Source organism: Odontomachus brunneus, unplaced genomic scaffold (genome assembly GCF_010583005.1).
Source record: "Odontomachus brunneus isolate Ranch 3 - 2012 unplaced genomic scaffold, Obru_v1 Obru_scaffold_031, whole genome shotgun sequence".
NCBI lineage: Eukaryota > Metazoa > Arthropoda > Insecta > Hymenoptera > Formicidae > Odontomachus > Odontomachus brunneus.
In genome coordinates, this window is record NW_022639481.1 from 2,233,156 (window position 1) to 2,247,781 (window position 14,626).

Here is a 14,626-nt window from a genome sequence, read left to right on the forward strand (position 1 = left end):
GGATCGACGACGAGGGAAAGGAATCTTTTAGAAAATTGCGGCATACGTGAAAAAAGCAGCAGGCACTTGAAAAGGAAACAGTCACCTCGTAGTGGGCGTGCGGATGCCTTTTATAAAGTGCGATTAATGTGTTGACAGTTTCAGGATGACGATGTAGGTTGTCGTTTGCGTTAGATCGGCTTAGCCGTCATTACCGTACCGGCTTCACATGAGAATTCACTCACAGCCGTACCTCGGACGAGTTCTCTCTTATCGGTCTTCTGATCATTACTGAATTCGAAGGACCGGGTCAGAACAATTGAGTTACATGATTCGTGCGAAATGTGTAACCTCGTAAATGTAGACGCACCGAGACCTTCGAGGTGTCCGTCGACAAATGCCGAAAATTTGCCCTGGGAAAGAAGATAGATGTAAAGCATACGCAAGGTCATGACTTACAGATAGCCGTCATTAAAAGAACATCAAGCAACGTGAGAGAAGACACTTGTTTTGATTTTGGAGGAGGCGTTGTGCTGGAAAGATTTAGATAATTGCTATATAATAAATAAACAGGAGAAATAAATGTGTGATAATGGCGCGTACGTATACACGTGTAAAACCAATCTTTACTTTTAATTATACTTCTACCAAGGGAAAATCTAGTAAAATTTATAGAACAAGAAACGATAAAGTTCGTGTCATTATTCATTTCAAGCACACTCTGCATATTCTCTTTACTCTATGTAGCCAAGGGAAAGCTTATGCCATAAAATTAGGCTAGAAGGTAAGCGCACGCGACATTTGAGTTATAAATACATAATAATTATCTCCAAAGAGAACAGAAATGACTGGTAACGTATTTTATAGCTGGCAATATGTCTTTGCCTCCTTTTACGTAAGTAGCTTTATGGTGCTTTGGCGAAGCCCGCGGGTATAGCCACGGGCGTGGTTCTTTTGTCGAGGCGAGCTGACGTTATCGAGAGATCGTAGGATGAATCGATTTGCAAGTATGCAGGGCGACACCAAAGTAACCGTGAGAACAATTCAGCGACTCCTTCGTTGGAAAAATCGGTCGAAGCGACACGTTGCGAAAACGCGATTTATAATCGACCGTTTGCTCCTTCTTCGTTGCTAACATGTCACTGTGGATTCCTCGGGAATTCCAGTCGGTACGCTGACGCGCTACGTATATACGAAAACAATTATCAAAACACACACTTCTGTGCGTAGGCATCGCGGTACATTCTCCTTGGGAAACTTCAAAATAAATAAACGAAGGTCAATGTGAGTAACGTTGGAAATATTGGTTTAAGGTCCGTATTAATAGTTTTTACTTTTGAAATTTTCTCCCCTCACTTGAAATTTTCTCAATTATTTGGATATAAATTGGAAACTTAGATTTAATTTTTAATTTAATCATATAAAATGCGTGACATTATATCTGTAATCGTGTTTTAACTGCAAAAACTCACATCTAATCTCAATTCTAATCTGATCCTAATTTAATTTCAGTTTCAAATGTATCTTACTTAAAACAAGTTTCAAGTAACAATTATTAATATGGAACTAAGATACTCGATTCTGATACCAAAGCGTGGTTTATTTTATTTATATTATTTCTTCCTTGAAAGCAACACGTTGCAAAAAATGATTAAGATTCCAATAAGATAATTAAGATCCGTATCTATTTGAGCTTTTAGATTCTCTGTTTTTTTCAGAACATTTGTATTCATCCTGAGTTTTATCATTCAATAATAAATAAGATCGTACTAATAATATAACTCGGTACATCACACGTGTTCACGAACACTAAGAAGCATGCAACAACCGTTACGAGACTCCACTAATTAGCGACATCACATGTTTTGTAATATGAAACAAAGTTGTGTTTATTTTTATAGAAAGTCCACGTTTCTTGGCGATTCTCTTCGACCCCGACTTTTACTACGCGGAAGCTATCGAAGAAGAAATTCCAGCGGCTGACTTTTCTTCACATCGCCGATGATTACTGACAACAATTTCGCAAGTTTGATTAGCCTTCAAGTACTGCTACGAGAAAAGAAAAGATAACCTAATCAATGAACTTTCTCTCAATGATGCGCCGATTATCTGAGTATTAACAAAACATCGAACGAAGGACGAAAAAGGCAAAGCACCTGGAATAAAAATGCCACAAAAACAAGGGAATAAAAAGAAGTTTTGCGCTTATTTTTCGCGTCTAACTTTATCTTTGCTTACGATAGACGTAGTTTGAAGTATTTCTCAAATCTACGAGCCTACAGGACGACCTCGAGGACGTGTCGAAGCTTCGATCTAATGCACCTGGCAATCATATTCTCAAAGTTAGATAACGTTTACACCATACCGGGGCGCAATTAAGCGTTTCGTAGAATCGCGCACGGACATTATTATCGTGTGTATTACGAGTCAGAGAGATGTGCGGTAATTTATCCCGTCGTGAAGAGATTCCTGCCGCGCGACGTCATTGAAGGAGCCGGCAGGACCTTCGCTCGGCCTGATCGTCCCGGGGTCGTCGAGGTTGCCTCGCGCGAACACTATACCAGCGCATACGTGACGTACTATAGGAAATAACAATCCGCGTAATTGATGGATCATGCCGGTCTGCGGAGATGTCGGTTCGCCGCTCTTTTTACGGAGCGTGCGTGTCCACGCACGGGTTCGCTTTCTCCAGAATTACGTCACGCCGGGGCACCCCGTTTCTTTCGTCCGGTTACGGGACCAGACACGCCCGCTATGGTCCCGATGCGACCGCGCGCAAATTCGCCAAAATTCCTTTCGTCTGCTTATCGAGTTGTCGATGTGTTTCGCAGACAGCCGTTGCTGTGACGCCCGAGATATCCTTCAGGTTCTTAAAGACACATCAACGACTTCTCCGCCGCGCTCATGTCTATCGATTGTTCGAAAGATTATCTAAACACTGAACTAACCAAAATTACGGTAATTAAATACAATTTCTGACATTAACATTTTTTACACTATTTCATTGACTCTTCATTAACCATACGTCTAATTTGCTAAGTAGGATCAATTAATTATTCTACACATAAATGAATGAGACATGCAGATATCACAGCACAGGTAACTGGTGATCACTACCGCGTTTGATGTGCTAATTCCCCAATGAGACATATATATACTATAATGAACTAGTAATACTAATGGAACATGCATATTCCATTAGTATATATCTATCTCTGAAATTGTTAATGCTCACTGAGATTGCAATATTTATTGCAATATTTATTTTGCAATAAGTATTGTCTTCCTTTATGTCGAGTCTTCGTTTGGGAAACGCTGTTATGATATATTTGCGAGCGGCTGGCCAGACTACTTTCGAGGACTCGTACAGCCTTTTCCTTTCGCATGTCAATTCGAGCTATGAGTTCGATTTTTTGGCCGATATCGAAAGCAAGCCTGAGGCGACGTTTACGTATCGGTACCGGCACGTTGGGGCTGCGCCTGAAGGAAATCACCGTGTTCGCTCGTATGTAATTATTATCACAGAAGTGAACTAAAAAGAATTACTCTAGAAAATTTTAGAAAAAAGAATATATTTCCTGTAAAACTGCACATATTTTACTGTACATATTATGATACATATTTTGTAAAAAAAATATATTAAAAAAATAATAATAAAAACATAATATTAATAATATTAAAAAAAATAATATAAATATAATAATATAAAAATAGATAGAAAATATACACTTGCTATATATACTCGCTAAATAATACTTCTCGCTAATTTCACTAATAATTGAAAAGTAGCACCATCAAAATCTTTTTTAAAGAACGCATCAAACACAGTCGAACAATAATTTATTTTTTAGTAAAATGCAAGAAAAGATAATTTATTTATTTAATATACGTAAAATTTTTTTATGACACATAAATGACTAAAAATACGACTTTCTACGAGCATGTCTTATATCTTCCCTTCGATAAAGATGAGAGTTAAGAAAACACAGATGCTGCTGTGGAACACATAAAGAATAAGATCAGTTAATTTAGCAATTTAAGAATCAGTAGCTCTAGAAACTCGGGAATGAGAACGTTAGCGCGTCGCTAAAAGGCGGGGGTGTAACACTTGATATAGCCTCGAGGAAATTAGAGCGAGCCATTACTTTCGCCATCATCGCCCGCGGCATGTTGGTCGATCGAGCCGGCTGGGTTATTGAAGTCGACGCAGTAAATGTTATTAAATATAAAACAATTAAGTGTAAAATCATACAGTTACTTTGCTTTTCCAATATCGATAACAATAATTTATGAATTACGTGTCTCAGTATATTCAAGCTGTTTGATCACCATAATCGAATAAATTCCCCATACTTTTTGTCATACACTTTTAATTTCTAATTCGCTGGAGAATTGTGCCAATAACAATCGTTTTGAGATAGCTGTCAATATGTAAGCTATGAAAAGAAGTACTTGATGATTTAGCTCGCTTGAAGAGACTCTAAGTTACCAATAAGGGTAAGAGATGACAGCGAATGATGTAAAATCGTGACGCAATGCGCCCTGGCGCCAGATTTTGCTGAACATGCCCTCGTTTCGCTAACTTGGTCGATCGCTCTTTAGGCCGAGTTTGTCAAATTGGCAAGGTCGCCTTCTTTGCCTTCGTAGATGACCTTCGAAAGATAACTCAAATGTGCAATGAATTCATAAGTGCGTACGTATACACACACACACACACGCACACATAAATATATATATATATATATATATATATAATAAATCTTATTTGTATCAAAAATTAAATAAACGAAAAAGAAATGCAATTGTACTGATATAATTATTAATGCAAAATAAACACAATACAAATATCTTCTTTAGCTTCCACTCTAGATTCCATATTAAAACATAAAATAATACATTTTTGTTTTATATATAATATGGAAAACACATGTACATCTAAGGATAATATAACGATTTCATAATTTGAAGATTTGTAAGGAGAAGAATTATTTTGGTTTTCTCTGCCTTTTTGATCTTTCTTGGTTCTTCTCGGTCTTGCTAAAGCAATTGTATAGCATAAACTATTTTATTAACGTTTGTACATTAATCCGGTGGAAGTACTTTTAATTTGATACATCTGATTAGAAGAAAAGAGAAAACTACGAACTTGCAATATGTTACGATTCAGCACTTCCTACTTTACCGGCCGTTGGTAAATAAACATTTTTATAATTTTATACAAGTAGATAGCGTTAATAATTCATTAACGTTTGTATTTTCATGCGGCAAAAGCACTTTTAATTTTATGCGCCTAAATAAAAGAAAAGAAGAAACTACGAATCTGTACGTCATGTCGAGACTTAGCATTGCCTTAGGAATTTTAATTTCGCTATTTTTACTTTTCTTCCAATTGAATGCATTGAATTGAAAGTGCTTTTACAGAATGAAAATACAAACATTAATGAATAGATACCGCAGAACAGATGCATAAAATCCTAAAAAAAATATTATTTATAGACCGTCGGTAAAAACAATTCTAATTTGTCGACTACCGATAACAAAGTTTAGTTTTACAAAGTATAAACCTTAATGATCAACAATGATACAAACATTGGTAATCGGATAATCTAAGTTTCAATTAGATCTTAAAGTATTTTCTATGTGGGATTTAATAATTTTCTTATTAGAAAATTGATTGCAAACTGGTCAAAGAACTTGTAAGTGAAAGGACTGGTGATAGTTCTAGAACATTTACACAGGGTGTCTCAAGTTATTGCACTTTCTTTCTTTAAAAGATCTTTTTGTCGATTTCGATTTTATTTATCTCTCTTATTCTCTTTAATAAAATTTTTAAGATATCAACAGCTTTGGAATCACAAATTGAGAAATTTTCCATGTTCTAAGCAAACTTTATCTTAGCAGAAATGTAAAATGGAATCTGCTCACAAGATATTTAGTATTCAGATGTAAAAAATTGTTTAAAAAATAGTTATTCGGAAATTGTGAAAAATTCCAAAAATGAAAGAAGTGCATTAAAAAATTAGGACACTCTATATGTAACACAGATTTCTCGCCTGGAATTTCTTTCTCTCGCGAAAGTAGGTACTTCCTATTGCTCTTTTTTATTCATTTAATTTTAGGGAAGAGTTAGTGCCCGTGCAGTCCCCAGATAGTCTCCGAATTTTTTTCAATCGAGATACAATGGCGATGTAATATATAGTTTCACCGTTATCCACCATCTAATCTGACAGGATACGATCGCTTCAAGATTTCAATTAAGATCCCGCTCTCTGCAGTTTCTCTTTTGCAATGGCGATCGTTGCTAGTTCGTGTCGTATGTCATAAACTACAATATGCATAATCCGGCGAAAAATGTCGCCGGCCTTCTCCCGAACAATTTACCTTGCGAGGGCGTCGCGCATAAGATCGTGATGACATCTTTAACAAAAGATGACAGCAAATCCGTTTAGGGTATTCGTCCCGATACGTCGTTAATCGACAAACGGATTGTTAGTGAACGAGCAAAGAGATCAGCGGAAAGGTATGTGTCGAAACTTGCCCTGGTCCACCTACAACGGATTAATCGTGTCAAGGACTCATTGCGCCCATAATGCCTTTTTCATATCGTATAATATCTTTTTGACCCCGCAAAGGTGAACAGAACAATTCTGTGCGGCATTTTGATCAAAGATCGTCGTGACGAAAATCGATTGCTGGTCACATTCGCGATCATCGGATACTAATACAATTAATTATTCAAGGCTATATACTACTTCATATATAGTCTTCAATTTACACAATGTTCTAAGAATAAATATTCCTGATGGAAAATAATTCACAATGTATTAACGTACAATATTAATGGTTTAGCTAAGGCAGTCTTTAGCGCGCGCGCGCAGACTTTATTAATAGTCGTAAACCACTAGTTATGAGCGTAAGTAATTGTGAATTTGTATCCATGGATCATTATTCACAGTTCTTCTGATCAATATTTTACAAGTCCGCATTTGACAGATCTATCATTATTTTCTAGTAAAGGTGTACATAATAATTATAATAAAACACAAGAACTCGACGTTCAATCTTTGTATAAGATTCAACAATTTTTCAAAGTAGACACTGTGTGTTTTTCAATTAAAATATAAGAATGCTACAATATTAAGATTAATATTAAAAATATATAAAATTTAGAAAAAGGCATTAAATAATAAAATATTTTATAAATGTTTGATTTTCAAATATCCGATGATATATTCCAACTTGTTAACTGCTTTAATCAGATTGATAAATGATACTATGATTCAATAATCTTATGTAAGAATAATAGATATATGGATAAGATTGCAATCCAAGATAACGTGTAGTTTTATTGCTCTCAACTGTTATACTACCGATTGCTGATAATCTGACAACCAACAGTCATTCACCACGAACCGAGAGTGCTCTTAGAAGCAACATTGATTCTCTTCTCCTTAGAATAGCCGATATCTTAAATACTACTGTGCAGTATCTATGTAAATTCTTTAGATAAATAATACTTTTAAGAGAATATTGGGATTAAAAAATTAAATTACACAATAAGTTGAGAAATATGAAAAAACCCATAGAATACAGACGGTAAAGACACAACAAACAGTTTTCTCTTTTACTCAATTTTTATTCATAAAAATTATATTTCTGTTATATTATATTATTTATAATATATCATTTATAATATATTATATTATTTATCATAACCCCGAACACATAACGGAGTAGTTAATAAATTAAACTTTATCGGGGATAATAAAGATAAATCTTTAATTTTTTTTCTAGTTTATCTTGCAGTAGCATTACTTTGAACAATTTACGAGCCGTTCCTGCATCTGTTCGATCTCGATATTTTAAATGATCATAGCGACTTTTTGATTAATAAATATAGTTGCGACAAAAGATCTCGCACGTCGCTTATTCCATCCTCATGGAACATCAGTGTCTCACCGGTGAAATTTTGGACGAGTTTTAACTTGACCATTGCGATGTGGTTATATTTTCTCAGGTCGTTCGATATGGAAACACGTACTAATTTGTGCGCAGGCGCCAAAATCAAGCAACGACGACATGAAGAAAGAGCATACAGTGTCCTTAGTTCCCTTGTAGTGGCCGGTTTGAGAAGAACTGCCACTGGGAAATTTCGTCTTGCCTTCCAATAAACTACTGCGTCCTTCACAAAAGCCTTCGAACACGAGCAATAGCATCGGCGGATCACTAACTCAACCACCATGTCATATTGCACGAGAGTTCTACGCGCGCAGGTAAAAAAAGGAAAACAGATGCGTCGACATCGCACGCAAGTGTGCTCTGAATTTGCTTTATCCCATGAACCTCTCAACTCAGCGTGCAGAGGTCAATACCGACTGACCTCTAGTAAACTAGACAGCCTTCACGCGTTGTAATGTCTTGGAATTATAAAGTGGATGATTAAAATCTACTGGAACGCGCAAGAGAAGCTCCTACGTTTGAAGTGTTTGAATTCGTGGATTGTCGTAGCGAGAAAAATTGACTGTCGAAGGGGAAGGGTGCAAAACATATATACTATTGTTCAGTATCATTGTAACTGATTATCACGAGACGCGTGAATGAAACATATGACGAGTTGAGCGGATTCCAAGGTGAAGAGCACTGCGAAATAAAAAACAGAGGAATGTTACGTAATCGCGTGCTAAATTGTACATATATCGGTCGTTTTTCAATGTCGTTAGGTTACTGTAGCGCAGGTAGGAGGAAAAGACGAAAGATTTAAACTTCAGTTGACGTTACTGTAATAAAAATGCCCAGATAAATTGTATGTTTGTTGATAACACTTGATAATGCTATTTAATGATAAGAACTTATCAATATATAATATTTCACATTTTACCAGATGCACTCTTACTCAGCATTGCTACACCCATTTAAAAAATATATCTTGCTTGCAAAATTAATTTCTCCGGATATTTATTTGTATACATTCATTGCAATGCATCTATGAGCAATTAATTTGAATGCAATAAACGTATCTAATTACGTAATTATGATTCGAAATAAATAGCAATATGCAGCATATGACAAGTCAACTGGCTACATATCGATGATATATTTATTTCTGATCGATATATACAACCTTAAAACGTGCTTGAAAAAAATATTTCATTACAGAAGCTGTCAGCTCTTGCAGCGGATATTCAGCAACGATGCTTCAGCGCAAGCCCTTTGAGCTTCGCAGCTGCGAAAGTTGCCATGTCCAAATTCGATTCAAACAGCTATCTTCCCTATGACAAGTTAGAAGAAAATCTTAAGGTAGTTAAAAAGAGGTAAGCCTACTTTAATTACTCCATTCGGATTTCTATTTTTAAAAGTGTAATGCCAGTTTCATGCATGAAATGCATGAGTATGTGCCAACAGATGCACATACCCAAAATGACTAATAATATTAACACTTATACTACACTATATACATAACAGTTATATTTAAGTTATATTATAAAAATAGTCTGAAACATTCCTTGTTTATTTTTAGACATCTACTAGACATTAAATTATATATGACGAAATCAAAAGAATACTTACGTATTTTTGACACAATATAAATCCAACGGGCCAATACTAATCTAATCACTGACGATCTTTCAGATTAAATCGGCCACTGACTCTATCCGAGAAAGTTCTCTATTCCCATCTTGATGAGCCCAATAAGCAAGATATCGTCCGTGGCACCAGCTATCTGCGATTGCGTCCGGACCGAGTCGCAATGCAGGATGCAACTGCACAAATGGCGATGTTGCAGTTCATCAGCTCCGGTAAAGTCGCCACTTTCAATCAGCATTTAGAAATCTTTCCCAATTTTCATAATATTAAACAATAAATTACCTCTCTTCCTTTTAGGTTTACCGAAAGTCGCAGTTCCTTCCACCATACACTGCGATCACTTGATCGAGGCTCAGATCGGTGGAGACGAGGATCTGAAGCGTGCCAAAGACATCAATAAGGAGGTATATAACTTCCTGAAGACCGCGGGCGCCAAATACGGCGTTGGCTTTTGGAACCCGGGCTCTGGCATTATTCATCAGATCATCCTTGAGAATTATGCCTTCCCGGGACTACTGATGATCGGTACTGATTCGCACACTCCGAATGGAGGCGGTCTAGGCTGCCTGTGCATCGGCGTTGGTGGTGCTGATGCCGTCGACGTCATGGCGAACATCCCATGGGAGCTCAAGTGCCCCAAAGTAATTGGCGTGAAGCTCACCGGAGAGCTCAAGGGCTGGACCAGTCCCAAGGACATCATCCTGAAAGTAGCCGGCATTCTCACCGTCAAGGGTGGCACCGGCGCCATCGTCGAATACTTTGGCCCGGGTGTCGACAGCATCAGCTGCACCGGAATGGCTACTATTTGCAACATGGGTGCTGAAATCGGTGCCACTACTTCGCTCTTTCCGTACAATTACAGAATGCAGGATTACCTGAAGGCGACCGGGCGCTCAAGTATCGCTGGAGCCGCCGATCAACATAAGGAGAGTTTGTTGACAGCTGACTCTAACGCTAAGTACGATCAAGTCATCGAGTTGGACTTGTCGACTTTGGAACCGCATGTGAACGGACCTTTCACTCCGGACTTAGCTCATCCCATCTCTAAACTTGGTAATTGGATCGTTCAAACTGAATATAATATCTGAATATAATATAATATCTGTTTGTCTTATCTAAGATATATATTTTCATGATTATCAGGTGAAAATGCCAAGAAGAACGACTGGCCAAACGAAATCAAAGTCGGCTTAATCGGTTCCTGCACCAACAGCTCCTACGAGGATATGGGTCGATGCGCGAACATCGCTAAGCAAGCTATAAAGCACGGTCTAAAGGCGAAGTCGGCGTTCAACGTCACTCCCGGATCTGAACAAATCCGCGCGACAATTGAACGTGACGGAATTGTAAATCTTTCATTCTTCTTATTCGCAAAAATGCGCTTGCAATTCAAATAAGGATTGATGATGCTTTACTATATTTTGTAAGATGATTATATTCGTGTTTAGTCTTTTAGTTATATATTTTGATGTAGAGTACAAGTTTACTGCAAATTATGTTACGATAAATTATCTCAAATATTGTTTTAGGCCCAAACTCTTCGTGAATTCGGAGGTACAGTGCTAGCCAATGCTTGCGGACCCTGCATTGGTCAATGGGATCGCCAGGACATCAAAAAGGGAGACAAGAACACGATCGTCACGTCATATAATCGCAACTTCACAGGACGAAATGATGCTAATCCGGCTACACATGCGTTTGTTACCAGTCCCGAACTCGTTACTGCTCTTTCCATCGCAGGACGGCTCGATTTCAACCCGCTAACGGATAAGCTAAAGGGCAAGGATGGAAAGGAATTTCTCCTCGATAACCCGTACGGTTAGTTAATAATAATTTAGATATCGCAATGATTATATGTATAGTGTTGGCACTAAATGTGTGCACAATATTCTCTTATATATAGTATAACAGTTGCTTTCCAATAAGAGACACAGGTCGACACAAACATCATTCTATCTTTGTTCCACATTTAGTGAGTAACAAAGATAGGATGATACTTGTGTCGACTTGTGTCTCTTGTTGGAAAGCAACCAATGTATAACACATGTTAACACTACACTATAAATACTATAAATATAACCATATATTTATAAAGGTGATGAACTACCTAGCCGTGGCTTCGATTCCGGTTTGGACACTTACGACTCACCACCATCAGACGGCTCCAAGGTTAACGTTGATGTAGATCCAAAGAGTCAAAGGTTACAATTGCTAGAACCCTTCGATAAATGGAACGGCAAAGACTTAGAAGATCTGACGATCCTGATTAAGGTCAAAGGCAAATGCACCACAGATCATATTTCTGCAGCCGGTCCGTGGCTTAAATATCGTGGACATCTCGATAATATTTCCAACAACATGTTTATAGGGTAAGAGAAAAAGACTTGCTTTGTGAATTAAATTAGAAAAAATCGCAGGCCTCTGTCGAAAGGACGAAAGATTTGCAAGAAATTTCGATATAAGTTTATCAAGATGCATATACTTTACTATTGCATTATTTCTTAGCGCCATCAATTCCGAAAATGGCGAGATGAACAAGATCAAAAATCAGTTGTCGAATGCTTGGGGTGCTGTTCCTGACGTTGCGCGTGATTACAAAAAGAATAGCGTAAAGTGGGTGGCGGTGGGTGACGAGAATTACGGTGAGGGTTCCTCCAGGGAGCACGCCGCCTTAGAACCTCGCCACTTGGGCGGTCGTGCCATTATCGTCAAGAGTTTCGCTCGTATCCACGAGACAAACTTGAAGAAGCAGGGTCTCTTACCTTTGACTTTCGCGAATCCTGCAGACTATGATAAAATCCAACCCAATGACAAAATCAGTCTTCTTGGATTGAAGGATCTAGCACCTGGCAAGGTTTGTATAAAACGTACACTTTGCTTGTTGAACTTCAAAATGCTAAAGAAGAAAATCTCAAAATTTGAAAATTGAATATTATATTATGCTATATTAAATGTCCTATTTTTTTTTAACATTCAGTATTTGGTCCGGCTTCCGAATTAGTGTCATGTCCTTCATGAATTTATTCTTGGCGTTCCGTGATTATTTCAGTTTACTTTTCAGAAGATTATTACAGTAAAAGATAGTAAAGGAACGACCTGAGACTAATTAACCGAAAGCCAGACCAAGTTTCCATACACCGCGAAAGTCTAAAATATCAAATTTAATATTCAGTTCTTAAAGTTTCTGCCTTACACATTCCTTTATTTGATGTGATCTTTGCAGCCAGTGCAAGCGCAAATCAAGCACAAGGATGGCAAGGTCGACACCATTAGCTTAAATCACACAATGAACGAGCAGCAGATTGGTTGGTTCAAAGCTGGCTCCGCGTTGAATCGTATGAAGGAACTTTCTTCTGGACGATAAGCTGACAGAACTGAATTGTTAAAACCTTAAAAAAATTAGTCAATAACTATAATGCGTAACGCATTTGCGGAAATGGAGAAATCGCACCACAGAATGGGACAAATCAAATTAGAGTGTCTGAAGTCGTCATTGAGTTTTGGGAGAGCGGATGATGTCATGATGCCTAGCTGTCGTAATCCGCACAACATAGGCATCCAGAGTATGTCATAAAGACATCTAAAAGACGCTTTATGAGTCCTTTGGATGTAGTTGTCTGAAGGGGGGAGGGGGAGGCATCTAGACTTCTATCTTTGACCAGCGCTTTGGCGCTTATCTGACAATATTCTTTTATGATGTAGGAAGAATGACTTGAATTCAGAAACTCTGATAGACACAATCTCATTTTATGGTATGCTGGCGTAGTCATGATCATAGATTGATCGTATCGGTCTCAAACTTACCGATGCGTTCATGTACAGTTCTATGCGTTGTTGCATATGTATATATTTATTACGAGCATGCTCTAGCTATCGTCATTTTTCAGTTGTTGACTGATTTTAGAACACAACATTAGAAATGTACTCTCGTCGTCAAAGAACATAAATAAATGATTAGGCAGCGAATAATATATTCTTAATTATGTACAGATACCCTTATTAATTAAATATCTTATAGAAGTGGTCATACGGTTTGAAGATAAAGTAATACAATGTAAAATGTAATATAATGAAATAAAAGATTTATTTCGAATAAAGATACTGTAACACAGAGAGAAATTAAAGATAAGTTTTTCGGTGGTTTTTCAGCGATAGTAAATTACAGAAACATATTTGGTGCACATACGGGCTTAAATAAGTTATATTTTAATAATAATAGCAAGAAAATGTTAATATATACATGATGCTAATGTAACAATATGAAAATTATAAAGAAGCAAATAATGTTCATTTAGTATGGAAAATATTAATTTGCTTGTTATTACTAATACTTTAAAATTAATACTATTAAAAATATTTATATTAAGAAACTACTAAAGCTACCAAAGCAAAATATTAGAAGAAATGTACTTAGCGCATTTACGACACCATACAGCACAAGATATAATGCTCCAATGCACACGCGTCGTTTCCATAGCAACAGTATGTAGTTTGGTAACGTACACAAAGAGCAAAAGAAACATATTTTATCGAGTCTCTCAGTTTATCCTTCAGTTAACGTTTCATTTGTCAAAAGTTTGAATAACTATCGTCGTGCTACTAGTGGACATGTCAGTGGAAGGTGAATTTTTTCTATCCATTACCGGTTCTATCGAACACGCTGAATTCTATGATGTCAACAATGCGTACTGCAAGTACGGCTTTCACTTCGGACCGGAATGGAACGTGGTCGCGGTAAGATCATAATAAAAGTAAAAGAAAGTCAAAAGGGGTAATAAAATTGCATTACGTTTGTCATAAAGAAATCTTAGCAATTTTAAGACCGTTCTTTGTGGTCATATTAAATTACGACGTCAGAAAGACGAAATTCAAGTTATTTTCAAGAATTAAATTCAATTCAGGGCATAATTCTAGCGTTACATAGATGCTTTTTTGTTCAAATATAAAAATATTTGAAAGAACCTTAAATGAATTTTACAATTTGCGTCGAGGGTATAAACAGAGAGAGAGAGAGAGAGAGAGAGAGAGAGAGAGAGAGAGAGAGAGAGAGAGAGAGAGAGAG

The 14,626-nt window shown here is 37.0% G+C and overlaps 2 protein-coding genes and 1 long non-coding RNA gene across 4 annotated transcripts in view; all 3 read left to right on the plus strand.

Annotated features, from left to right (window-relative positions):
• LOC116843299 lies at positions 1 to 2,868 on the plus strand. Its single transcript, XR_004377871.1, has 3 exons — positions 1 to 763; positions 847 to 1,263; positions 1,881 to 2,868. It is a non-coding gene; the product is annotated as an uncharacterized LOC116843299 (long non-coding RNA).
• Positions 2,869 to 8,070: 5,202 nt separating this feature from the next.
• LOC116843275 (probable aconitate hydratase, mitochondrial) lies at positions 8,071 to 13,533 on the plus strand. The gene is made up of 9 exons (XM_032813569.1): positions 8,071 to 8,252; positions 9,136 to 9,290; positions 9,610 to 9,776; positions 9,862 to 10,617; positions 10,708 to 10,910; positions 11,094 to 11,382; positions 11,660 to 11,933; positions 12,070 to 12,418; positions 12,788 to 13,533. The coding sequence occupies exons 1-9, from the start codon at positions 8,220 to 8,222 to the stop codon at positions 12,926 to 12,928; spliced, it is 2,367 nt and encodes a 788-aa protein (XP_032669460.1). The 5' UTR covers positions 8,071 to 8,219; the 3' UTR covers positions 12,929 to 13,533.
• A 301-nt stretch (positions 13,534 to 13,834) lies between these two features.
• The window catches only part of LOC116843277 (B9 domain-containing protein 1), a 4,351-nt gene continuing 3,559 nt past the window's right edge, over positions 13,835 to 14,626 (plus strand). For both annotated transcript variants that reach the window (XR_004377868.1, XM_032813573.1), the window contains exon 1: positions 13,835 to 14,298. Coding sequence is in view for 1 of the 2 variants with exons in the window: in XM_032813573.1 (XP_032669464.1) it covers positions 14,173 to 14,298 (126 nt within the window). In the remaining variant the exon portion in view is untranslated. The remainder of the gene's footprint in view (positions 14,299 to 14,626) is intronic.

Excerpts from the sequence above, each read along its gene's own strand:
- LOC116843275 (XM_032813569.1), top strand. The coding sequence starts at position 8,220 with ATGTCATATTGCACGAGAGTTCTACGCGCGCAG. Across the intron at positions 9,291-9,609 it reads CTTAAGGTAGTTAAAAAGAG|ATTAAATCGGCCACTGACTC; the intron begins GTAAGCCTACTT and ends ACGATCTTTCAG. Across the intron at positions 10,618-10,707 it reads TCATCCCATCTCTAAACTTG|GTGAAAATGCCAAGAAGAAC; the intron begins GTAATTGGATCG and ends CATGATTATCAG.